Genomic DNA, 27,106 nt, shown 5'->3' on the forward strand with positions numbered 1-27,106 from the left:
TACAATGTTGTCCCCAGTCTTTTATATTTAAAAAAAAAATGGCTTTTGTATTGTGTTTTTTTTTTTTTTTTTTTGGCATTAAAACTCAAAGAACTGTTGTTTTTTACAAAAATACTGCTGCACAAATACCCTGTGACATAAAAAATTGCAAAACCCACCAATTTATTCTCTAAGGCTTCTGCTTAAAAAATAAATAAAAAAAGTATATATAAAATATGTGTTTTGGGGTTATTTTCTTGTGCTTTATAAAATAAAAATAAATGTGTGTGTGTGTGTGTGTGTATATATATATATATATATATATATATATATATATATATATATATATATATATATATATATATATATATATATATATATATATATATATATAAAAATATATATATAAAAAATATAATATGTTTTTTGGGGTTTATTTTTTAGGGCTTCTGCTTTAAAAAAAAATTATATGTGTGTGTGTGTATAATAAATATAATTATGTTTTTGGGATTCTGAGTAATTTTCTAGGAAATAAATACTGATTGTTGCATATGAACAAAAAGTGCCAGAAAATCCCAGACTGGAAGTAGTCAGAAATCACTTTTTTCTTTTCATATATGCCAAGACAATGTGATTGTATACCGATCGATGGAGATCGGATGTTTTGAGTGACTGTTTTGTGTTTGTTCCACTTGCTGTATAATTGCATGCTCTAGCATTGCTTTAATAACTGATTCCTAACTGACAATAACAAACATTAATTTTGTTTTTGCAAGATGATCTTCCCTTTCCATTGGCCTTGTCCGTATATCCCGCTTTGCCCCCTGGCCCTGGCAGACGTGCTGAGTGCCCCTTGTCCCTTCATTGTGGGAATTGATTCTCGCTACTTTGATTTGTATGAGCCCCCTCCGGATGTCAGCTGTGTTGACCTAGATACCAACACCATTTCTCAGTAAGTATTCCTCCATGAGAACTTGTTCTGTGACAACAAATAAGGCGATTGTCGTGGTTTGTTTTAGATTACATCAGCTTTCTGGCTGGAGGGCAGTCAGGTCTTCATTACCAGTAATGGGCAGCGTCTATTACACTGGAAGGATGAGGCTGTATTTAGTGTTATTGGTCTAGACCAGGGGTCTCCAAACTTTGTAAACAAAGGGCCAGTGTACTGTCATTCAGGGTTTAGGGGGGCTGGACTTAGGGGGACCACATTTCCAAACTGCCATTCAGGGACACCCCCCCTTCCCAAAAATCAGCTTGTGCTGTAACGAATCACAGCACAGTGATTGGACACAAGAGGTGGGATTTATGATTTCTCCAATCACAAGCAGGGGGCGGGGACTGTGCTCCTCCAGGCTTTCCCGGCCAGGACAAGTACTGTCAGTGAGTAAAGCGGTGATGTGGCGGCCTTTTTTGGGGTCATCAGATTGGCCCCAGGGGTGGCTGTGTCAGTTTCATTCCGGGACACTGTATTGTCCTGAAATGAAGGTGCCCGGGACAGACCTGCAAAATGCGGGACCGTCCCGGGCAATCCGGGACACGTGGTCACCCTAGCTGGACGGTGGCCAGTGGGAGTAGAAAATAGAAAGAGGGTGGGGTCAGGCCGCAGCTCCATGTCTGAATGGACACAGGGAGCTGTGACATTCGCCTCGAGTGCCCCGAGAGCAAGCTGCTTGCTGTGGGGTCACACAACGGGAGGGAGGGGCCAGGAGCACAGAAGGAACCCGAGAAGAGGAGGATCCGGGTTGCTTTGTGCTAATCCACTACACAGAAAAGGCAATTAGAACATGTTTGTTATTTTTATTGGAAAAAAAAAAGATTTTGCTATCACTTTAACCGCTTAAGGACCGCCTCCTGCACATATATGTCGACAGAATAGTACGGCTGGGCACAAGCACATACAGGTACGTCCTCTTTAAGTGCCCAGCCGTGGGTCGCGGGTCCGAAGCTCCGTGGCCGTGGGACCCGCGGACCTGATCGCCGCTGGAGTCCCGCGATCGGTCCCCAGAGCTGAAGAACGAGGAGAGCTGTGTTTAAACATAACGTCCCCGTTCTTCACTGTGACGCCGTCATTGATCGTGTGTTCACTGATATAGGGAAAGGTGATCAGTGACGTCACACGTCAAGCCCCGCCCCCCTACAGTTAGAAACGCATATGAGGTCACACTTAACCCCTTCAGCGCCCCCAAGTGGTTAACTCCCAAACTGCAATTGGCATTTTCACAGTAAACAATGCATTTTTAGAGCATTTTTTGCTGTGAAAATGACAATTGTCCCAAAAATGTGTCAAAATTGTCCGATGTGTCCGCCATAATGTCGCAGTCACAAAGAAAATCGCTGATCGCCACCATTAGTAGTAAAAAAAAGAAACATTTATTAATAAAAATGCCATAAAACTATCCTCTATTTTGTAAACGCTATACATTTTGCGCAAACCAATCGATAAACGCTTATTGCGATTTTTCTTTTTTTTTACCAAAAATATGTAGAAGAATACGTATCGGCCTAAACTGAGGAAAAAATTTTTTTTTTTTTTTATATATTTTTGGGGGATATTTATTATAGCAAAATGGAAAAAATATTGATTTTTTTTTCAAAATTGTGGCTCTATTTTTGTTTATAGCGCAAAAAATAAAAACCGCAGAGGTGATCAAATACCACCAAAAGAAAGCTCCTATTTGTGGGAAAAAAAGGACGCCAACTTTGTTTGGGAGCCACGTCGCATGATTGCGCAATTGTCAGTTAAAGCGACACAGTGCCGGAAGCTAAAATCTCGTCTGGGCATTAAGGGGGTGTAGGTGCACAGTAGGCAAGTGGTTAAAGAGAAAGTAAACCCTCTAAAAAAAAAACAAAAAAAAAACCCTGCAAGACAAGGGCATAATGAGCTGCTATGCATAGCATACTAGCTCATTATGAATTGCTTACCTGAGAACGAAGCCTCCGCAGCGGTCCTCGGACACCTCCTCCGTCGCCGCCAAAGACTGTGCTTGGTCCAGACTAAAGATCGGTAGCCAGCGGGACCGGCTTCCAATCATGTGACAGTGGTTACATGATCGCTGATCTGATCCTCCCCTCTGCCCAGGAAGGGGTTAAACGTTAAAGTGGGTGTAAAGGGTTGCTTTTTTTTTTTAAATAGTTTGGGAACGTTCTGTACCCAGGATGACTAATGGTCTTGGTGCATGAAATGTCACTTTATTGTGCAGTAACTATTATTACCAAAGTCACAGTATGGGGAGGGGGGAGGGGATCTCCAATGGAAAGGAACCTCTCCTCCCCTCAAATATCCCACAGAATAAAAATCGCCCACGCTCATGTTGCTCATCATCCTAGTTGTTCTAGTCGGATTCTATTCCTACTCTCGACATTTAACCACTTCATTACTGGGCACTTAAACCCCCTTCGTGCCCAGACCAATTTTCAGCTTTCAGCGTTGACGCATTTTGAATGACAATTGCGCGGTCATACAACACTGTACCCAAATTATATTTTTATATTTTTTTTCCCACAAATAGAGCTTTCTTTTGGTGGTATTTGATCACCTCTGGGATTTTTATTTTTTGCGCTATAAACATAAAAAAAACTGAACATTTTGGGAAAAAAACACTATTTTTTACTTTTTGTTAAAATAATATCCCATTTTTTTTTTTTTTTTTTTTAAATAAAAATGTCCGTCGGTTTAGGCCGATACGTATTCTTCTACATTTTTTTGTTAAAAGAAAATCGCAATAAGCGTTTATTGATTGGTTTGCGCAAAAGTTATAGCGCCTACAAAATAGGGGATAGATCTATGATTTTTTTTTTTTTTTTACTAGTAATGGCGGCGATTTGCGATTTATTTATTTTTTATTTATTTTTTTATGTCAGGCCTGCGATATTGCGGCGGACGTATCGGACACTTTTGACACAATTTTGGGACCATTCACATTTATACAGCGATCAGTGCTACAAAAATGCACTAATTACTGTATAAATGTGACTGGCAGTGAAGGGGTTAACACTAGGGGGAGAGGAAGGGGTTAAATGTATTCCATGGGTGTGTTCTAACTGTGTGGGGGGAGGGGACTGACTGGGGGAGGTGACCGATGCTGTGTCCCTATGTAAAGGGACACAGATCGGTCTCCTCTCTCCCTCACAGTACGTGGAGGTCTGCGTTTACACACACAGAGCTCCACGTCCCTGCTGTCACCGACGATCGCAGGTGTCTGGCGGACATCACGGCCGCCAGGCACACGCATCGGCTCCCGAGCAATGCGCCGGGCAGGTTGTTTCCCCGCTGCGCGCCCCCAGCGGCGCGCACGGGGAATGACAACAACAGGACGTCCAGGGACGTCCACCCGGCACTTGAGAGCCGCGCTGTGGACGTCTGTCGTCCATAGCGCGGATCCCAAGTGGTTAAAAAAAGGAGACCGGCAGGACGCACGGATCAGTTAAAGAGTACCATTTTATTCCATGAAAACACACGGCACACTTGCATGGAGTAAAACTGATCAGCATGAAATGCAGAGGGAAGACCATCTGGATGTAGCCAAGGATGGAATCGGAGCTTTCATCAGTAAGCCTCTGTGGCATGAGAGCCGGACTCGCCACACAGATAGAAGAGACTGGTCAGGCAGCAACATGTTTCAGGGACCCCACCCCCTTTTATTAACCACTTCCCGACAGCCGTACGACTATATACGGCCGCAGGGTGGTTCTACTTCTCTGGGACGCCGTCTTTTTACGGCCGCCCCTTTTCTCGTTCCCCGCACGCGCTCCCGAGCGCGCAGCGGGGAACTTCTGTGCTGGCCGTGTGTCCCTTGGACACAGCCACTCACAGATCGCCGTGAACGACCAATCGGAGTGGCCGTTTGCAAAAAGAACCGGGACGGCCGCACTCCAAAAATAAAAATGTGTTCCTTTTAATAAAAACTGGTCACAACATGAATGTCGCAGCAAAAAATCAGGAAAAAGGGCTAACGCGTTTCACACTCTCATACAGTGCCGTTTGGTAGGCGATCTGTGCGGCCAATGAGAGATGATCTCATATGTTTACATATGAGATCATTTCTCATTGCCGGCTCTCACAATGACAGCGTGCTGTCAGGGAGAGAGGAGACCGATCTGTGTCTCTTGTACATAGGGACACAGATCGGTCACCTCCCCCAGTCACCCCCCTTCCCCAACAGTTAGAACACAATATAGCAGTGATGGCGAACCTTGGCACCCCAGATGTTTTGGAACTACATTTCCCATGATGCTCAACTACACTGCAGAGTGCATGAGGATCATGGGAAATGTAGTTCCAAAACATCTGGGGTGCCAAGGTTCACTATCACTGCTTATATAGGGTATACATTTAACCCCTTCCTCACCCCCTAGTGTTAACCCCTTCCCTGCCAGTCACATTTATACAGTAATTAGTGCATATTTATAGCACTGATTGCAGTATAAATGTGAATGGTGTCAAAAGTGTCCGATGTGTCCGCCATAATGTCGCAGTCGCAATAAAAATCGCAGATCGCCGCCATTACTAGTAAAAAAAAAATAATTCTGTCCCTTATTTTGTAGGCGCTATAACTTTTGCGCAAACCAGTCGCTTATTTGGATTTTTTTTTTTTTTTTTTTTTTTTTACCAAAAATATGTAGAAGAATACGTATCGGCCTAGACTGAATTTTTTATTTTATTTTTTCGAAATTGGGCTATTTATTATAGCAACAGGTAAAAAATATTGTATTTTTTTTCAAAATTGTCGTTCTTTTTTGTTTATAGTGCAAAAAAAAAAAAATGCAGATGTGATGAAATACCACCAAAAGAAAGCTCTTCTTGTGGGGAAAAAAGGACGTCAATTTTGTTTGGGAGCCACGTCGCACGACCGCGCAATTGTCAGTTAAAGCGACGCAGTGCCGGAAGCTGACATTTCACCTGGGCAGGAGGGGGTATATGTGCCCAGTAAGCAAGTGGTTAATCTTGAGAAAGGTGACAGGGCCCCTCAAACATGTTGCTGCCCGACCATTCCCTCTGACGCTTTCCTTGTTTGTGTAAGACTAGGTGCGCGCTGGAATAGCCACAGACGCCGCCAGCTTCTGTCTATGTGGCTAGTCCGGCTCTCTAACCACAAAGGCTTACTGACTAAAGCTCTGATTCCATCCTTGGCTACATCCACGTGGTTTTCCCTCTGCACTGCATGGTGATTAGTTTTTCTCCATGTCAGTGTTCTATGTGTTTTTATGGCATAAAGTGGTACTTTTTTATTGATCCACTCGCCCTGCCTTTCTGCTTTCTCTTTATATGCCCATGGATTGGATCAGTCCCAAATCTATCTAGGAGCTGCAGGATCCTTCTCCCCGGTTCTCACCTGTACAGGGGTGGACTTACAACTCCTGGGGCCCCTGGATATTGGAAGATTATGGGGCCCACGGGCTTACAGATGGCCACCACGCCAGGAGGCAGGGCAGCTAAAATCTCAGGATTTTCACATCAAAAGTATGTTGGTTTTGGACATATCAGGGACAGATGTAAAAAAAAAAAACACAGATTTTTACATACTGTCCCTGGTTTTACTGAGCCTGGCAACCCTGATGTGGCCCCCTAGTGGCATGGGGCCCTCGGGCAGTGCCCGAGAGTCCCAATGGTCAGTCCGCCCCTGCACCTGTACCATGGACCACTTTGTGGATCAGTAAAAAGTACCACTTTATTCCATAAAAACACATGGCACACTTACATGGAGTAAAACTGATCGACATGCAGTGTAGGGTTGGCACCTGTCTGGGATTCACCCGGACAGTTTGGGTTTGGACTCATGGGTCCGGGCTTCAGACTGCCTGAAACCCGGACACATTATTTAGACTGGACTATGGCTTCCCAGTAGGGTTGCTGGCTGCAGTTGGCTAAGCAGAGAGTGCCTGTTGCACTCTTTCACACTGCCCAAAGCCGGCACTAACAATACTAACAATTGTCTTACCCCCCCCCCCCCCCCACACACTGACGGGAGAGGAGAGAGGGCTCGATCTGCACCTCTTTCTCCCAACCCTTACCCCTCTGTGTCTACCCACACTCCAATCCCCGCCGCTGTGCCTCAGAAAAGGAAAGTGGGGGCTGGAAATTTTAGGTCCAGCAGCCTCAAATACATCTGGATGAGAGGTGCTGACTGCCAAGGGGTGAGTGAGCTCACCATCCATCCCTGTCTCCCCCCTTCTCTCTCTTGCCTTTGAGTGAGTGCACTAAGGTAAATCAGGGTTCTCTGAGCACCCCTTACATCAGAGTTCCCCTTTACACCAGAGGCCACAGTGTTCCCCCTTACATCAGAGTCCTCTCCATACATCAGAGTGCTTAGTCAGGGTTCCAAGAACATCCCCTGGAGTCCCCAGAGTTCTCCCTTACATCAGAGTCTGCAGAGTCCCCCCTTACAGTGAAAGGGAACTCTGTGGCTTCACATGTAAAAGAGGAACTCTTGTTATTAATGTCATTTGATTAGAAATGTTATTTAATAGCAAAATATATAGTTTAGACCAGTAGTCTCCAAACTGCGGCCCGGGGGCCAGATGTGGCCCTTTGCTTGGTTTAATCTGGCCCTTGGGGTGCTTTTTTAATCATTGGCACTAATGAAGGGCAGAATTCCTCCCAATGACACCAATGATGGGGCAAAATTCCTCCCAATGATGGGGCAAAATTCCTCCCAATGATGGGGCAAAATTCCTCCCAATGATGGGGCAAAATTCCTCCCAATGACACCAATGATGGGGCAAAATTCCTCCCAATGATGGGGCAAAATTCCTTCCAATGATGGGGCAAAATTCCTTTCAATGATGGGGCAAAATTCCTCCCAATGATGGGGCAAAATTCCTCCCAATGATGGGGCAAAATTCCTCCCAGTGATGGGGCAAAATTCCTCCCAATGATGGGGCAAAATTCCTCCCAATGATGGGGCAAAATTCCTCCCAATGATGGGGCAAAATTCCTCCCAGTGATGGGGCAAAATTCCTCCCAGTGATGGGGCAAAATTCCTCCCAGTGATGGGGCAAAAATCCTCCCAACGATGGGGCAAAATTCCTCCCAATAACACCAATGATGGGGCATACTTTCTCCCAATGACAGGGCAGACTTTCTCCCAAGGACACCAATGATGGGGTCCAAGGACACCAATGATGGGGTCCAAGGACACCAATGATGGGGTCCAAGGACACCAATGATGGGGTCCAAGGACACCAATGATGGGGTCCAAGGACACCAATGATGGGGTCCAAGGACACCAATGATAGGGGATTTTGTACTCCCTTAAAGTCTGGAGGACCGTAGTCCGGCCCTTTGTTTAGAAAGTTTGGAGACCCCTGGTTTATACTATTAAAAAACCAATAACTGTATGCCGCTAAAGTGTCTGGGTATTATTTGAAGAAAAGGTGGCATCCCTAATGCAGTTGAGAGGGAAAAACCATGTAGATGTAGCCAAGAATGGAATCCTAGCTTCAATCAGTAAGCCTCCATGGTATGAGAGCCAGACTCCCCACACAGATAGAAGGAAATGGTCAGGCAGCAACATGTTTCAGGGGCCCCACCCCCTTTGTCAATCTTGGGGAAAGGTGGCAGGGCCCCTTAAACGTTGCTACCAGACCAGTTCCTTTGACACTTTCCTTGTTGCTGTGAGACGAGGTACATGCATGAAAGCCACAGACGCCCCCCGCTTCTATCTATGTGGCGAGTCTGGCTCTCGTACCCCAAAGGCTTACTAACTAAAGCTCTGATTCCATCCTTGGCTATGGCCATCCTGTGTGCACCTAGTCTCACAGCAACAAGGAGCGTGTCAAAGGGAATAGTTGGGCAGCAACATGTTTCAGAGGCCTGGCCCCTATTGTCAAGCTTGAGAAAGGGGGCAGCGCCCCTGAAACATGTTGCTGGCACCTTGCTTTTCTGCCTTTTTACATGACCATGGATTGGATTGGTCTCAGATCTATATCTAGGAGCTGCAGGATCATTCTCTCCCCGGTTCTCACCTGTACCCCTTTGTGGACGGTTTTAGCAGATAGGAGTTCTTTGCTGAACATTGGGCGTGTTTGTTTTTTGCACGTATCCAGTTATTTTGTTGTTGTTGTCTATTCTCACTCTCACAAGTTACTGAACTAAGTGTCACTGTAATCTTTCCAACATGACAGAAGTGATTGCAAACGGAATATCAGCTGGAAGATCCTGCCTAAGAAAGCCTGCAAGAATCTCCTGAATACGCTCAGTAATCTGTATCGGCAATTGGCGGAGTGTAAGTGGCTTTCATAGTTTTGGGTTGTGCAGTGCTGCTGGTGCTACTGCTAGCAATATTTTATTGGTGGCAATGCAGGCCATGCAGATATTACAATGGCTCATATGTGAGTCATGTTTGATTGCTTTCGTCTTCTAGATTTCTTTTCTACCTGTGACGGTATCGGTATGATATCCCCGTCAACGTTCCCTTCTTCCCATAACGAAAATCACCCCAATATTCCACGAGGAGGGATATCCCTGGAATCGCCCAGAAAGCCACACATGAGACAAGCTTACTGCTAGAACAAGACAGACTTTAATGTTATAACACACAGCTTATATGTCATTTCCAAAACTGTTACAATGACAAATCTCCGCCCCCCTCACACTGGGGCTTCCATACAGATGACTAGGTAGACACGACGGGGCCGATGCTGAAAACACATTTTCTTTAGACAATGACATCAATGACGCTGAGCACTAGCTGTACTGAATACATCAACCAGACCGCTCGACCCCGCATATAGAGAGATAATTACCACAATGAAGCAATCAGAATAATTAACACAAGCCACTTAAACCCAGCTCTCCTTCACACAACACAATAGATCAATTAACCTTTAGAAATAGTGAGGGGACATTAGCACATCAATAACCTGGCTAGCAGGGAGCAGTAAACTGAGACATATAGGCAAATGTATCACAATGGCCCCCCTTTTGCTCCCTGCTCCGGCAAACCCGGTTGGACCTTCCCTGGTCCAGTAGGGTTGACGGGTTCAGAGCTATTAGTCAGAGGTTAACTCCGTTTGGCATGACTGACCTCCCTTGGCAACTGCTTCAGACTCAGGTATGTCACCGGGTCGTCAGATCACACGCCGGTCAGTCCCCAAGTCTTTGTGCGATCTGCAAAGTCACCAGAAGTCAGTGTGAAGACAGCGAATGGGCCTGTGCGCCGCCGTCTAGGTGTCCCGCTATGGGAGGGGGCAGGTTATGGCTCTGAAGTGACAATCCCAGGAGATTCATAAAAAGAAAAAGTTATATTTGTTGAAATGCTGTAGCACTGGTGCTCAGAGTCCGGGGGGGGGGGGGGGAGGGGAATCAGAGCCCCATAAGGTCAGCCACCCCCTGCTCCCTCCGCAGCCGCCGGTTCTCCTCTTGGAGCTTCTCCAGCTCCATCTCCAGTTCATGCTGCTGTGACCTCAGGTGGTTGTTCTCCTCCTCCATGCGGCTTATGCACTCCTCCAGCTCTATGTACTCACGGATCAGCTCCTGCTTGCTCATGTCCTGCAGGCTCTCCACGTGGTCCTTCATCATCAGGAACTGGGTGGTGGTGTAAGGGGCCACCGGTGGGCCCTTGGCGAACATCTCGGCACGCATCTGGGACGCCCGCTGCGACTCCCTCTCCTCCAGTCGCTTCTTCTCCTCCCAGGTCAGCTTGTTATACGGCTTCCAGGACCTCTTCTTCTTGAAGGGTGGCCGGCGGTGCCTCTTTCTGCCCAGCTCCCTCCAGGGCCCCTCCGGCTCAGGGCTGTCGCCCATGACCAGCTGACAATGGTGTTCCCTGTTGTCCGTAATAACAGATTGTACCATGAGGGCTTCGTAAGGGGTGCCCAATGGTTCTTCCTGACCCAGCTCCTTTGGATCCCAAGCCGAGTCTACACAATGGGCTGCTGCTGGTGGGCGGTACCCAGGTTGAAACCAATTTGACCTGGTGTTGTCATTCATGGGGCAATTCTGCTTGAAGTGACCCAGCTGTTTGCACCGGAAGCAGCGTTGTTCGTTGCCCTCCTGGCGATGATAGCGAGGGCTAGATGTCACCGGTCTGTTAGGAGGTTGGTATCTAGCGGTTGGTGGGTGTGAGGGCACCGTTTGTGGTGGAGGTTGTTCCTGTGGTGTGACCTGGTTCGTCTTGCGAGTATCTGCATATTCATCCGCCAACTTTGCGGCCTCTGGTAGAGTCATGGGCCTGCGATCTCTCACCCAATCTTTGACGTCCGTCTGGATGTGATTGTAAAATTGCTCCAGGAGCATTAGTTGCAAAATGTCCTCTGCGGTGGTGGCCTGGCTGCTGTTAGCCCAGTTAGAGGCCGACCGGGACAATTGGCATGCCCATTCCGCATAAGAGTCTTTCGTGGTTTTGCGTGAGTCCCTGAACTTCTGTCGGTGGGACTCTGGGGTTACTGCATAACGAGCCAGGAGCACTTCTTTAACCCGGGCGTAGCTATGGATATCCTGATCTGGCACGGTCCGGAAAGCATCAGAAGCTTTGCCTGACAGTTTGCCTGACAATATTGCAACCCAGTCTCTTCTAGCTATTCGGTGCAGGTTACATTGTCGCTCAAAATCCGCCAGGAAGTTATCAATCTCACAGTCCTTTTCATCAAAAGCTTTAAAAGCGCTAAACGGAATCTTCCTTGCGTCTGCTGTGCTGTACTCACTGTTTGGAGAAGGTGCGGCTGCTTGTTGGACTGCTGCCAGTTTTAACTGTAGTTCTGCGTCCCTTATTTGTTTATCCTTCTGTAGCTCTGCGTTTACTAACAGGTCCATCACTTTCAGTACCACATCTGGCATTGGGTTCGGGCCGAACCACGCTAGCTTCTCTCTCATTAGCTTGTTGGCTGGCGATTCCTCCTCCTGAATCACTGGTGTCTCCATCTCTTGTACTGCTGGCGTTGCTGCAATCCCGTCCTCCTGGTCTAGCTCCATTGATTCTGCCATGATGACCCGCTTGGTTTTGTTGCTAGCAATCCTTCCACGAACTTCCAGTAGTTCTTCCAGTGTCTGCTTGGAATCCGGGTGTGAAGGGGAATAGAAGGGAAAAATCCCACTGCTACCAACCAATTGTGACGGTATCGGTATGATATCCCCGTCAACGTTCCCTTCTTCCCATAACGAAAATCACCCCAATACTCCACGAGGAGGGATATCCCTGGAATCGCCCAGAAAGCCACACATGAGACAAGCTTACTGCTTGAACAACACAGACTTTAATGTTATAACACACAGCTTATATGTCATTTCCAAAACTGTTACAATGACAAATCTCCGCCCCCCTCACACTGGGGCTTCCATACAGATGACTAGGTAGAAACGACGGGGCCGATGCTGAAAACACATTTTCTTTAGACAATGACATCAATGACGCTGAGCACTAGCTGTACTGAATACATCAACCAGACCGCTCGACCCCGCATATAGAGAGATAATTACCACAATGAAGCAATCAGAATAATTAACACAAGCCACTTAAACCCAGCTCTCCTTCACACAACACAATAGATCAATTAACCTTTAGAAATAGTGAGGGGACATTAGCACGTCAATAACCTGGCTAGCAGGGAGCAGTAAACTGAGACATATAGGCAAATGTATCACACTACCCCTTTTGGAATGTTTTTTTTTGGGGGGGGGGGGAATAGCGAGTACTTATGACCAGGGCTGTCTTAATGAGAGGGCACACCTGGGCACTGCCCATGGGCCCCAGCTGCATGGGGGGCCCTTCCCCCCCCCCCCCCAAAAAGCAGCTGGTCCTTGAGCCCACGCTGGCCCCATGATGGCTCTGGGAGTGATGGATACACAGGGGAGACAGTCTGCCTCCTACCTACTTGATGTCTATTTACCTGCACTGTCATCATTGTAGGGGCCCCAGAGCATTAGGGGCCCATGATACCATTAAGACAGCCCTGCTTCTACTCAGATTGCATAGGTGGTTTAAGTGGAAGCCAGGTACAGAGCTGGATCACTGATGAGCTCAGTAAGTGTTTGGAGAAGAGGGGAGGGAAATAGTGTTTTTTTTTTTTTTCCTTGGGGCTCTTTCACACGGGCGGCCCGTTCAGGTCCGCCTGCCAGTTTTTAAGGCGGACCTGAACGGGCGCTCCTCTATGGAGCCGCGGATGTCAGCGGTGACATGCCTGCTGACATCCGACCCGCTCCGATCCGCCAAAGTGTGACGGAGGAAAAACCTAGTTTTCCATCCGTCGATCGGATCGGGTGAACACGGACAGGCGGGGAGAGCGGAGAAAAGACAGGGCGGTCCCTGCACAGTGTGCGAGGACTGCCCTGTCATCCGCCGGCTCATCGGCGATTAACGGAGCGATCCCCGCTGAGCAAGCGGAGGTTCACGGGGCGGTTTATTACTGATCCGCCCCGTGTGAAAGGGGCCTTAATGCAGATAATTGATTAAAGTGGCTGTAAAGTCAGGTTTTTTTTTTTTCTTGATGCATTAAAATAAAAGGCATTCTGTGTGCAGCGGACCCCCTTAGACCCCTTTTACACTGGGGCGTCTGCGGTAAAGCGCCGCTATTTTTTGCGGCGCTCTACCGTTGTAATTGCGGGGGTATTCGGCCTCTAGCGGGGCCTTTTTTAACCCTGCTAGCGGCTGAGAAAGGGTTAAAACCACCGAAGCGCTGCTGCAGCAGCGATTTGCCGGCAGTATAGCCGGGGTGCCCATTGATTTCAATGGGCAGGAGCACCAGTTATGTAGCCTACAGGGTTCCTTTTTGTCCACAGCCTTGGAAACAAAAGGTTGAACAATTGGGAACAGATTTGGAAACACGGTCAGGTATTGGGTACCAGAAAACTAGAAATTTATAATGCCGCGTACACACGATCATTTTTCAGGATGGAAAAAAACAACGTTTTTAAAACATTTAAAATCATCGGCTTCTGAAAAATGTTGTTTTTCGTGTTGTAAAAAATGGTCGTGTGTGGGCAAAAATGTCGTTTTTAAACCCGCGCATGCTCAGAAGCAAGTTATGAGACGGGAGCGCTCGTTCTGGTAAAACTACCGTTCATAATGGAGTAAGCACATTCATCACGCTGTAACAGACAGAAAAGCGCGAATCGTCTTTTACTAACACGGAATCAGCTAAAGCAGCCCCAAGGCGAATAGAACTTCCCCTTTATAGTGCCGTCGTACGTGTTGTACATCACCGCGCTTTGTTCATAATTTTTTTTTAAATGATGGTGTGTGGGCAACGTCGTTTTTCATGATGAAGTTGGAAAAACATCGTTTTTTGGACATTTTTAAAAACAACGTTTTTTCCATGCCGAAAAATGATCGTGTGTACGCGGCATAAGAGTTCTCTAGAGCCAGGATATTAAGAGAGCTTCTGAGTAAGGATGAGCTCCGGCGTGTTCGCACAGCCCACGTGCAGAGCGCGCCAGGAAGTCAGCACTGCACTGCGCTAATCACAGGCAGTGAGACATTGTCCCGATGCGTGGCTGCAGAGATCGGGAAATGTCTCACTACTTGTGATTAGCACAGCGCCGACTTCCTGGCGGGCTCTGCACGTGGGCTGTGCGAACACGCCAGAGCTTTATTTTTATCCTAAACTCCAGCAGCAGATTTCTATGTGCCTTGGCCTAAGTAAGATTTTTTTTTTTAAATAATAAAAGTGCTGCACAAACTGTATAATAATAATATTAATAATTATGCATTTTTAGTTTTGCATTTTAGGTTCTTCTCTGTGATTTTGATGACCTTTTTTTTATTTAAAACTTGGGTTCTGTCAACACGTGTCCATTTTACCTTTTTAGTACAGCAAAGACCTCGAGAAGATGCGCTGATGGAACTTGCTATGAATGACTGTGACTCCAGTTCAGGGAAGAAAATGCATCAGCTGGACATGGAGATTCAGGAAGCTTTTTTGTGCTTCATGGCATCCATTTTGAAAGGGTACAGAGTCTATCTGCGACCGATCACACAGGCTCCGTCTGAGACGGCCACAGATGCAAGCTCTCTCTTTGAGTTGCAAGGTATGCAACATATAATTTATTTATTGATACTTTGCTTTTTTTTTTGTTGTTTTTTTTTTTTCTTTTGAAATTTTATTTTTTATTTTTGGAGTGTTGGAAAAAAAAAGTTACAGACCCCAAGTGGGCTTCTCACGCAGGGGAGAACACTTGTAAAAATTAAACACTTAACCCCTACAGTGCCCCCTGTGGTTAACTCCCAAACTGCAACTGCCATTTTCACAGTAAACAATGCATTTTTATAGAATTTTTTTGCTGTGAAAATGACAATTGTCCCAAAAATGTGTCAAAATTGTCCGATGTGTTCCCCCATAATGTCGCTGTCACGAAACAAATCGCTGATCGCCGCCATTAGTAGTAAAGAAAAAAATATTAATAAAAATGCAATAAAACTATCCCCTATTTTGTAAGCACTATAAATTTTGCGCAAACCAATCGATAAACGCTTATTGCGGGTTTATTTTTACCAAAAATATGTAGAAGAATACGTATCGGCCTAAACTGAGGAAAAAAAATGTTTTTTTTATATATTTTTGGAGAATATTTATTATAGAAAAAAGTAAAAAATATTGAATTTTTTTCAAAATTGTCGCTCTATTTTTGTTTATAGCGCAAAAAATAAAAACCGCAGAGGTGATCAAATACCACCAAAAGAAAGCTCTATTTGTGGGAAAAAGACGCCAATTTTGTTTGGGAGCCACGTCGCACGACCGCGCAATTGTCAGTTAAAGCGACGCAGTGCCGAATCGCAAAACTGGCCAGGTCCTTTACCTGCATTTTGGTCTGGGTCTTAAGTGGTTAAAAACAGGGGTTTGGTTTGCACACATTTGCAAATACATACGTAAGCTGCGGAGCCACTTCACGTCGCCCCAGTATTGAGAGCCTCCATAGTAGAAGCGCATGCATTATAATGGATGGATAGAGGGCAGGGGAGCCTGGAGGGAGCCCACCCCTTCTTAACCACTTCCGGACCGCCGCATGTACATTTACGTCGGCAGAATGGCACGGACAGGCACATTGGCGTATCTGTACGTCCCTGCCTAGACATGGGTCGGGGGTCCGATCGGGACACCCCCCGCTACATGCGGCGGTCGGGTTCCCTCGGGGAGCGATCCGGGACGAGGGCGCGGCTATTTGTTTATAGCCGCCCCATCGTGATCGCTCCCCGGAGCTGAAGAACGGGGAGAGCCGTATGTAAACACGGCTTCCCCGCGCTTCACTGTGGCGGCGCATCGATCGAGTGATCCCTTTTATTAGGGAGACTCGATCGATGACGTCAGACCTACAGCCACACCCCCCTACAGTTGTAAACACACACTAGGTGAACCCTAACTCCTACAGCGCCCCCTGTGTTTAACTCCCAAACTGCAACTGTCATTTTCACAGTAAACAATGCAATTTAAATGCATTTTTTGCTGTGAAAATGACAATGGTCCCAAAAATGTGTCAAAATTGTCCGAAGTGTCCGCCATAATGTCGCGGTCACGAAAAAAAACGCTGATTGCCGCCATTAGTAGTAAAAAAATAAATAATTAATAAAAATGCAATAAAACTATCCCCTATTTTGTAAACGCTATAAATTTTGCGCAAACCAACCGATAAACGCTTATTGCGATTTTTTTTTTTACCAAAAAATAGGTAGAAGAATACGTATCGGCCTAAACTGACCACAAAATACCACCAAAAGAAAGCTCTATTTGTGGGGAAAAAAGGACGCCAATTTTGTTTGGGAGCCACGTCGCACGACCGCGCAATTTTCTGTTAAAGCGACGCAGTGCCGAATTGTAAAAACGCCTTGGGTCATTTAGCAGCATATTGGTCCGGGGCTTAAGTGGTTAAAGGCACAGGGGCTCACCGAACACCCATCATAATGTACGCTGTAGTACTCCTGTGTGAATGAGGCCTTACAACAGCAGAAAGTAAAAAAAAAAAAATGTCTTTTCTCTTTTTAAGATTTCTTAAAGAGTCGTGATCGTTCTCACCACAAATTTTACAATATGATGACTAAGACGCAGATGTTTATCCGCTTCATTGAAGAGTGCTCATTCGTTAGCGATAAAGACGCCAGCCTGGCCTTTTTCGATGACTGCGTTGAGAAGGTATGTTCCCGAAATAAACTTTTGGAGCTTCTATTACTGGGGATGTTTGTATATATTTTTTTTTTTTTTTAAAACTTGCAAGGCGGCTCTATTGTATTATTTCTAAATGTTAACCACTTCCTGCCCGGTCAATAGCATATTGACGTCCGGGAAGTGGTTTCATTACCCTGACTGGACGTCTATTGACGGGGGGCGCGCAATGCGGTGTGTCAGCCTGACACACCGCTACACTGATCTCGCTAAAGCGCCTCCGGCGTGATCAGCCGTGTCCAATCACGGCTGATCACAATGTAAACGGGAAAAGCCACTGATCGGCTTTTCCTCACTCGCGTCTGATAGACGCGAGTAGAGGACAGCCGATCGGCTGCTCTCCTGACAGGGGGGGGTTTGTGCTGATGGTTTATCAGCGCAGCCCCCCCTTTGGATCACTGCACCGGACCACCAGCATGCTGCCCAGGACCACCAGCGATGGGCATTCACACTGGGCCACCAGGTATGCCCCCTAGACCACCAGGGAATGCCAATCGTGCCAAGGCAGCTGCCAATCAATGCCCAGGCAGCTGCCAACCAGTGCCCATTCAAAATCCCTGCCAGTGCCACCAGGGATACCCACCAGTGCTGAATATCAGTGCCGCACGTTAGTGCCCATCAGTGCCATGTATCAATGCCCATTAGTGCCCAGCAGTGCCGCCTAGCAGTGCCCATCAGTGGTGCCTATCAATGCCACCCATAAGTACCCACCATTGCAGCCTCAGTGCCACCCATGAGTGCCCAGCAGTGCCGCCTAGCAGTGCCCATCAGTGGCGCCTATCAATGCCACCCATAAGTACCCACCATTGCAGCCTCAGTGCCACCCAACAGTGCCCATCGTCGGTGCCACCTCATTGCGCCGCGTCATCGGTGCTGCTTTATCAGTGCCCGTCAGTGAAGGAGAAAATTTACTTATTTACAAAATTTTATAACGGAAAAAAAAAAAAGAAAAACTTTTTTAATTCTTTTTTTTTTTTTAATTTTTGGTCTTTCTTTCTTTATTTGTATAGCAAAAAATAAAAACCCCAGAGGCGATCAAATACCACCAAAAGAAAGCTCTATTTGTGGGAACAAAATGATAAAAAAATTCTGTTTGGGTGCAGTGTAGCACGATGGCGCAATTGTCATTTAAACAGCGACAGCGCTGAAAGCTGAAAATTGGCCTGGGCAGGAAGGGGCGTATGCCCGGTATTGAAGTGGTTAAACCATTGTGATTCATTTCTCCCGGGTGATGCTTGTTAAATTTCACCGGTCTCTTACGTTATTCTCTAATACACTTTCTCCATAATTCAGACCATGAAAGGCAAATCATCTTTGCACTACAAGTGCACTTGGAAGTGCAGTCGCTGTAGATCTGAAATGAGGGGAAGCTCTGCTGTTTTTATCATCCAATCATGTGTAAGCTAAAATGCTTTGTTTTATTTTCCTTGCATGTCCCCTTCGGATCTACAGCGACTTCACTTCCAGTGCAATTTCAGGTGCACTTTGCACTTGTGGTGCAAATTGAACTTGCCTTTCGTAATTATCCCCCAATGTGGGATGTGACCTGACACAGGCTTTTCTTCGCTATTATCTCAGATTAATACTCTCAGTCTGAAAGGTTTTTTTCATTCTCTGCAAATTATAACTGACATTGTATGCCAAGCTGTGTTTACAGACAGCCGTGGTCAAAAGTTTTGAGAATGACGCAAATATTAATTTTCACAAAGTCGGCTGCTTCAGTGTTATTAGATCTTTTTGTCAGATGTTGCTGAAGTATAATTACAAGCATTTCATACGTGTCAAAGGATTTTATCGACAATGACATGTCAATAAAGTTTATGTAAAGAGTCCATATTTGCAGTGTGGAACCTTCTTTTTCAGGACCTCTGAAATGCATCCCGGGCATGCTGTCAATCAACTTCTGTGCCACATCCTGACTGATGTACCACTTAAGGACCCCTTACGCCGATATACGTTGGCAGAATGGCACGGCTGGGCACATCAACGTACCTGTACGTTGCCCTTTAAGCCCAGCCGTGGGGGTCTCAGAGACGCGAGCCGCGGGCGCGTGCATGCGACCCGGTCCGAAGCTCCGTGACCGTGGGACTCAGACCCGATCGCCGCTGAAGAACGGGAGAGCTGTGTGTAAACACAGCTTCCCCGTTCTTCACTGTGGCGCCGTCATCGATCGTGTGTTCCCTTATATAGGGAATCACAATCAATGACGTCACACCTACAGCCACACCCCCCTACAGTTAGAAACAAATGAGGTCACACTTAACCCCTTCAGCGCCCCCTTGTGGTTAACTCCCAAACTGCAATTGTAATTTTCACAATAAACAATGTATTTTAAATGCATTTTTTGCCGTGAAAATGACAATGGTCCCAAAAATGTGTCACAATTGTCCGAAGTGTCCGCCATAATGTCGCAGTCATGAAAAAAATCGCTGATCGCCGCCATTAGTAGTAATACATTTTTTTTTTTATAAAAATGCAATAAAACTATCCCCTATTTTGTAGACACTATAACTTTTTCGCAAATCAATCAAAATACACTACTTGCGTTTTTTTTTTTTTACCAAAAATATGTAGAAGAATACGTATCGGCCTAAACTAAGGAAAACATTTTTTATATATATTTTTGGGGAATATTTATTATAGCAAAAAGTAAAAAAATATTGCATTTTTTTCAAAATTGTCGCTCTATTTCTGTTTATAGCTCAAAAAATCAAAACCGCAGAGGTTATCAAATACCACCAAAAGAAAGCTCTATTTGTGGGGGAAAAAAGGACGCCAATTTTGTTTGGGAGCCACGTCACACGACCGCGCAATTGTCCGTTAAAGCGACGCAGTACAGAATGGCAAAAACTGTCCGGGTCCTTTAGCTGCCTAAAGGTTCGGGTCTTAAGTGGTTAATTTAAAAAAAAGTTTACTCTCAACAATCCGGCATGTAAATTGCCACCATCCCTGGTAAATCAAAAAAGGAAGTTACCTCAAAGAGTTGAGATTTTATGGGCAATAAATAGAATCAAAAGAATATACAAAAAATATATATTTAATACAAAATATAGAAAAATTACACAAAATTCACAAAAATACATACAAACATAGACCACAGAGATAGTTAAAAACAATAGTACATAGAATAACAGTGCACATGTAGAAATGATAGACAGTATCTGCATATGAACCTCGAGGACCTAGTGTAAAGGTTCCTGAAGGTGTCAGACAGCTGATCAACGCGTTTCGAGATATATGGATATATACCATTATCTTCCTCAGGGAAAACGGCGTCTCTGAAATTGCAGAACAAACAATCAAAAAATACATTCACATTGTATAGAGGTTTTAGACCATGATAATATTAACCCGGTCTAAATAAGTAATACATCCTATTGCAATATACAGGATAATACACCAAAATTTTGCATACAAAAAAAGTATGTAAGTTTTTTGTATGCAAAATTTTGATGTATTATCCTGTATATTGCAATTTTTTGTATTTTTAATATCACCATAAAAAAAAGTCATTTTCGGTTTCCGCCTGACATTTTGTTTTATTTCGGTTTTGTTTCGGTTCTGAAATTTCCATTTCGGTGCACCACTAGTGAGCCCCCCACTCCCTTGTCTGAGAAGACCCCACACATGAATAGTCTCAGGACTATGGTGGCGTCACCTTTTCTTCCTTTGGACAAGGTTTTGTTCCGGATGCCCCAAACAATGTAAAAGGGGATTCATCAGATAAAATTACTTTTCAACATTCCAATCCCTGGACCCCCAGTTTATCATCTTGCCTCGGGAGAGAGGAGAGAAGAGATTACGCTTGTTTTTTCTTCTCTAATCCAGGGGGGCCCTGCCTAAAGCTGTGTAAGGGGCCCCAAAATTTGTGATGGCTGCCCTGTCCGCAGCTGAGTCAGCTGGAGGAGACGGTCCTGGCACTTGCTTTTCTTGGGCGCCCTAAAAGCCTTCTTCACAAATGCAGTGGAAATGTTTTTTTGGGGGTTTGTAAAGGAATTTTTTTTTTATCTTAATAGCTTCCTTTACCTTAATACAGTGCTGTTTTCATGTCCTCATTGTTCGTTTTTGCTCTCAAGTTGCTGCAATTCTTCTCTGATCTCCACACTTCCTGGTTGTCTGTTTCCTGATAACCACAGTGCTGGGAGCTTTCTCTTTGTGGTCACTAATCAAGGAGGTGTGATTACTGTGTGTCTAAAACCCCTTGGCACCAAACCATCACTGCCCTGTATTGGCTCTGTGTCTCTGTACATCACAGAAGCAGGAAACAACATGCAAAAACGAAACTAGAAACTAGAGGCACATTATATGATTGAATTTAATCTATTTTTAATTATTTTTAAAAGGAATCGGTTAACTATTATGTCTCTATACCCTGTAAACAGTGCGCTGCATTCAGATACATAGGCGTATCTGTCTGCCCGGCGTAACGTATCTGAGATACGTTACGCCGCTCTAACTTTGGGCGCGAGTTCTTTATTCAGAAAGAACTTGCGCCCTTAGTTAGAGCGGCGTAGCGTATGTGTTGCGGCGTAAGGCCGCGTAATTCAAATGGGGATGTAGGGGGCGTGTTTTATTTAAATTTCCCTTGACCCCGCATTTTTTAAGTTTTACTTGACCGGCGCATGCGCCGTCCGTTAAATCTCCCAGTGTGCATTGTGCTAAATGACGTTGCAAGGACGTCATTGCTTTCGACGTGAATGTAATTACGTCCATCCGTATTCGTGAACGACTTACGCAAAACAACGTAAAATTTCAAAACTCGGCGCGGGAACGACGGCCATACTTAAGATTAGCTTCCCCTCACATAGCAGGGGTAACTATACGCCGGAAAAAGCCGAACGCAAACGACGTAAAAAAAAAGCGCCGGGCGGTCGTTCGTTTCTGAATCGGTGTAACTCCTCATTTGCATATTCCTCGCGTAAACAAACGGAAGCGCCACCTAGCGGACAGCGTGAGATTGCAGCCTAAGATACGATGATGTAAGTCACTTACATCTGTCGGATCTTAGGGAGATCTATGCGTAACCTGAGTCTATGAATCAGGCGCATAGAAACGACCGGCGGAACTCAGAGATACGACGGCGTATCAGGAGATACGCCGTCGTATCTCTTTCTGAATCTGGCCCACTCATTTCAGCAAGACATTTTTTTCCTTTACAACTCCTTTAAGAGGGACTTTTAATTGCAATTCATCTGATCACTTCAGAACATTCTGGAGTTTATGCAAATTGCCATCAAAATAGGCAGCAGACTTTGTAAAATTTTTATATTTTTGTGTCATTCTCAAAACTTTTTTTGGCCAGGGCTGTATGTCTAGAGCTGTGTGTGAGTGACGATTCTATTGCACTTGTTTTAAAGAAAGTTGCATTTATTTCTGTGCTGGTAAAGAGGAGCCATCTTCTGACGCATGCTCTGCTCTCTCATTAACAAGCTGTTTTCAGAAAGGAATTGTGCTGAGAAAGGAATCAAGGTAAGACCGCTAAATCAAGGATGGCAACTGTACTGACAACTGTGAGCATATTTACCAACATTTTATATGTCGGTGCATGTGACATATCTTCTGTTTCTGATCTGTTATGTCGTCTGATTGTAAGGTACATCAATGTGTTCAAATATACCATACTGCCTTCGGTTGTGTTTTATTTTTTATCAACTGTAGTTCTCTACCCTAGATGTAACATAATACCATCCAGTGGCGGCTGGTGCTCAAAATTTTTGGGGGGGCGCAAACAAACAAAAAAAACAAACGCAGCCGCTGTGCTCTGCCATCAAACGCAGCCGCTGTGCTCTGCCATCAAACGCAGCCGCTGTGCTCTGCCATCAAACGCAGCCGCTGTGCTCTGCCATCAAACGCAGCCGCTGTGCTCTGCCATCAAACGCAGCCGCTGTGCTCTGCCATCAAACGCAGCCGCTGTGCTCTGCCATCAAACGCAGCCGCTGTGCTCTGCCATCAAACGCAGCCGCTGTGCTCTGCCATCAAACGCAGCCGCTGTGCTCTGCCATCAAACGCAGCCGCTGTGCTCTGCCATCAAACGCAGCCGCTGTGCTCTGCCATCAAACGCAGCCGCTGTGCCCTGCCATCAAACGCAGCCGCTGTGCCCTGCCATCACACGCAGCCGCTGTGCCCTGCCATCACACGCAGCCGCTGTGCCCTGCCATCACACGCAGCCGCTGTGCCCTGCCATCACACGCAGCCGCTGCGCCCTGCCATCACACGCAGCCGCTGCGCCCTGCCATCACACGCAGCCGCTGCGCCCTGCCATGAAACGCAGCCGCTGCGCCCTGCCATGAAACGCAGCCGCTGCGCCCTGCCATGAAACGCAGCCGCTGCGCCCTGCCATGAAACGCAGCCGCTGCGCCCTGCCATGAAACGCAGCCGCTGCGCCCTGCCGGTGTGGGGTTTAAAGGGTTAAAATACGTGGTGAGGAGTGATACAACACCGACTCTCCATCTGTCAAACGCTAGCTGAAAAACGATCCAAACACCAATTGCTCTTTAGAGGGCAATGCTAGTGTAAACTAGACCTGACTGCTTGGATGCAGTTTTTTTTTTTTTTTTTTTTTTTTTTTTTTTTTCTATATGCTGGTGGGTATTAACCGCTTCAGCCCCGGACCATTTGGCTGCCCAAAGACCAAAGCACTTTTTGCGATTCGGCACCGCGTCACTTTAACTGACAATTGCTTGGTCGTGCGACGTGGCTCCCAAACAATATTAATTTGTACTTTTTGCTATAATAAATATCCCCCATTTTTTTTTTTTTTTTTAATAAAAAGCTAATTCTATCTCAGTTTAGGCCGATACGTATTCTTCTTCATATTTTTGGTTACAAAAAAAAATCGCAATAAGCGTTTATTGATCGGTTTGTGCAAAAGTTCTAGCGTCTACAAAATGGGGGATAGTTTTTAATGGCATTTTTATATATTTTTTTTAATGTTGGACACTTTTGATGCTATTTTGGGACCATTCACATTTTATATAACGATCGGAGCTATACAAAATGCACTGATTACTGTGTAAATGTGACTGGCAAGGAAGGGGTTAACCACTAGGGGGAGAGGAAGGGGTTAAGTGTGTCCTAGGGAGTGATTCTAACTGTTAGGGGGCGTGGCTACGTGTGACATGTCACTGATCGCTGCTCCCGATGAGAGGGAACAGACGATCAGTGCTGTGTCACTAGTAAGGATGAGCTCCGGCGTGTTGGCATAGTACACGTGCAGAGCCCGCCAGGAAGTCTGCACGGCGCTGCGCTAATCACAGCCAGGGAGACATTTCCCGATCTCTGCAGCTGAGCATCGGGACAATGTCTCCCTGGCTGTGATTAGCGCAGCGCTGTGCAGACTTCCTGGCGGGCTCTGCACGTGTACTATGCCAACACGCTGGAGCTCATCCTTAGTCACTAGGGAGATGTCTTGTTTACAAAGACATCCCCCCCCCCCCGTTCTGCTGTTCCATGACCCGATCACGAAACACCGGCAGACAGCGAGTCTGCGGGTCCGGTCATAGAGACCGTGGGCGCCCGCTAGGGGCAGGATTCAAAGCAACGTGTATATATACGTTGCTTTGCCTGCCCTTGCCATTCTGCCGACGTATGTCTGCGTGAGGCGGTCGGCAAGCGGTTAAATAAATGGCTCTATATGTGGCTTACAGTTCCCAGACACTACTGTCAGAGGAAGATTAATTCATGGAGGTGGATTCAGAGAAAAGTGGGTCACCTTCTGTCCCTTCAATAGGATTGAATACAGATTATATAATTCCCGGCTTAGAAAAATGGTGGAAAAAGAAACCTGGAGTTTGGAAGTTTAAACCTCGCTATGCAGCGACTTCAGTGATCCTTTCCTGAAATAATAACCACTTAGGCCCCGAGCCTGTTTTTCAGACTCTGGCCCAGATTCACGTAGGAGATACGACGGCGTATCTCCAGATACGCCATCGTATCTGAGTCTGAGGCGCCGTATCTTGGCGCCTGATTCAAAGAATCAGATACGCCAGAATTTGTATAAGATACGACCAGCGTAAGTCTCCTACGCCATCGTATCTTAACTGAATATTTACGCTGGCCGCTAGGGGCGTGTACGCTGATTTACGCCTAGAAATATGTAAATCAGCTAGATACGCCTATTCACGAACGTACGCCCGGCCTTCGCAGTACAGATACGCTGTTTACGTAAGGCTTTTTCCGGCGTAAAAGTACCCCTGCTCTATGAGGCGTACCAATGTTGGGTATGGACGTCGGAACAGCGTCGAATTTTTCACGTTTTACGTCGTTTGCGTAAGTCGTTCGCGAATAGGGCTGGGCGTCATTTACGTTCACGTCGAAAGCATTGTCTTTTTTGTGGGTTAATTTGGAGCATGCGCACTGGGATACTTTCACGGACGGCGCATGCGCCATTCGTAAAAAGCGTCATTTACGCGGGGTCACAATAAATTTACATAACACACGCCCACATCTTCCACATTTGAATTAGGCGGGCTTACGCCGGACTATTTACGCTACGCCGCCGCAACTTTGCTTTGTGAATACTGCACTTGCCTGTCAAAGTTGCAGAGGCGTAATGTAAATAGGATACGTTACGCCCGCACAAAGATGCCCACAGTGTTTACAAGTTTAAAACAATTTTTTTTTTTTTGCTAGAAAATTACTTAGAACCCCCAAACATTATATATATTTTTTTCTAACACTCGGCCTAGAAAATAAAATGGCAGTCTTTGCAATACTTTTTGTCACACCGTATTTGCGCAGCGGTCTTACAAGCGCACTTTTTAAAAAAAAAAAAATAAGACAACCGTAAAGTTAGCCCAAAATTTTTTTTTTTATAGTGTGAAAGATAATGTAGCGCCGAGTAAATTGATACACAACATGTCCCGCTTCAAAAGTGCGCCCGCTCGTGGAATGGCGTCAAACTTTTACCCTTAAAAAATCTCCATAGGCGACGTTTAAAAAAATTCTATAGGTTTCATCTTTTGAGTTACAGAGGAGGTCTAGGGCTAGAATTATTGCTCTCGCTCTAACGATCGCGGTGATACCTCACTTGTGCGGTTTGAACTCCGTTTTCATATGCGGGCGCTGCTCACGTATGCGTTTGCTTCGGCGCGTGAGCTGGTCGGGACGGGGCGCTTTAAAAAAAATACTTTTTGTTTCCTTATTTATTTTTATTTTTTTTTACACTGTTTTAAAAAATAAAAATGGGTCACTTTTATTCCTATTACAAGGAATGTAAACATCCCTTGTAATAAAAAAAAAAGCATGACAGGTCCTCTTGACCACATTCATACCAGCCTATTGTAAAATGACGTCCACAAAGGACCTCTAACGATCCGGGTGGACGTCATATGATGTCCTGGGCTTTGTGGGGGGATATCTGAATGATGCCTGCAGCTAGAGGCATCATTCAGATATCCTTCTCTTCTGCCGGCGATTCTGCACAACGTAAGAATGATCATAGCGGCGATTCCGCCGCTAGATCGTTCTTACAGGCGGCGGGACCCCCCCCTCCCGCCGCCATCCGGTGCTTCTCCAGGCTCTCCCGTGCCATCGGGGGCCCGGAGAAAGAATCGTCCGGCGCTGGCAGGAAGCATAGAGATGACTGGTGACCAGATGGTCACCAGTCATCTCTATGACCGTCGAAGGACCCGGGCGCGATGTGATGACGTCACGCCCGGGTCCCCGTAAGTAAACAAAGCCGCAATTGCGGCTGCTAGGCAACAGTAAACATGAGATCGGTGAATTTTTTGTCCCGATCTCATGCTTTCCAGCCTGGAGGAGAGATGTGAGGTCTTATTGACCATCCCGCATCTCTCCATAAAGAGGACCTGTCACACACATTTCCTATAACAAGGGATGTTTACATTCCTTGTAATAGGAATAAAAGTGATAATAAAATAAAATAAAAAGTGTAAAAAAAAAGAAATAAATATGTAAAAAATAAATAAATAAATAAAAACATTTTTTTAAACGCCCCTGTCCCCAGTAGCTCTCGCACAGAAGCGAACGCACACGCAAGTCCCGCCGACGTAACCACATATGTGAGGTATCGCCGCGC

General features: G+C 45.8%; 1 protein-coding gene across 4 annotated transcripts in view; it reads left to right on the plus strand.

Annotated features, from left to right (window-relative positions):
• The window catches only part of DENND4A (DENN domain containing 4A), a 244,198-nt gene that overhangs the window by 111,000 nt on the left and 106,092 nt on the right, over positions 1 to 27,106 (plus strand). For 2 of the 4 annotated variants that reach the window (XM_040342272.1, XM_040342269.1), the window contains exons 10-14: positions 756 to 931; positions 9,103 to 9,203; positions 14,723 to 14,941; positions 16,892 to 17,037; positions 22,498 to 22,536. In XM_040342272.1, coding sequence (XP_040198206.1) covers positions 756 to 931; positions 9,103 to 9,203; positions 14,723 to 14,941; positions 16,892 to 17,037; positions 22,498 to 22,536 — 681 coding nt within the window. The remainder of the gene's footprint in view (positions 1 to 755; positions 932 to 9,102; positions 9,204 to 14,722; positions 14,942 to 16,891; positions 17,038 to 22,497; positions 22,537 to 27,106) is intronic. The other 2 variants (XM_040342270.1, XM_040342273.1) reach the window with 1 other exon arrangement.

Source organism: Rana temporaria, chromosome 3 (genome assembly GCF_905171775.1).
Source record: "Rana temporaria chromosome 3, aRanTem1.1, whole genome shotgun sequence".
In the NCBI taxonomy this organism is placed as follows: Eukaryota; Metazoa; Chordata; class Amphibia; order Anura; family Ranidae; genus Rana; species Rana temporaria.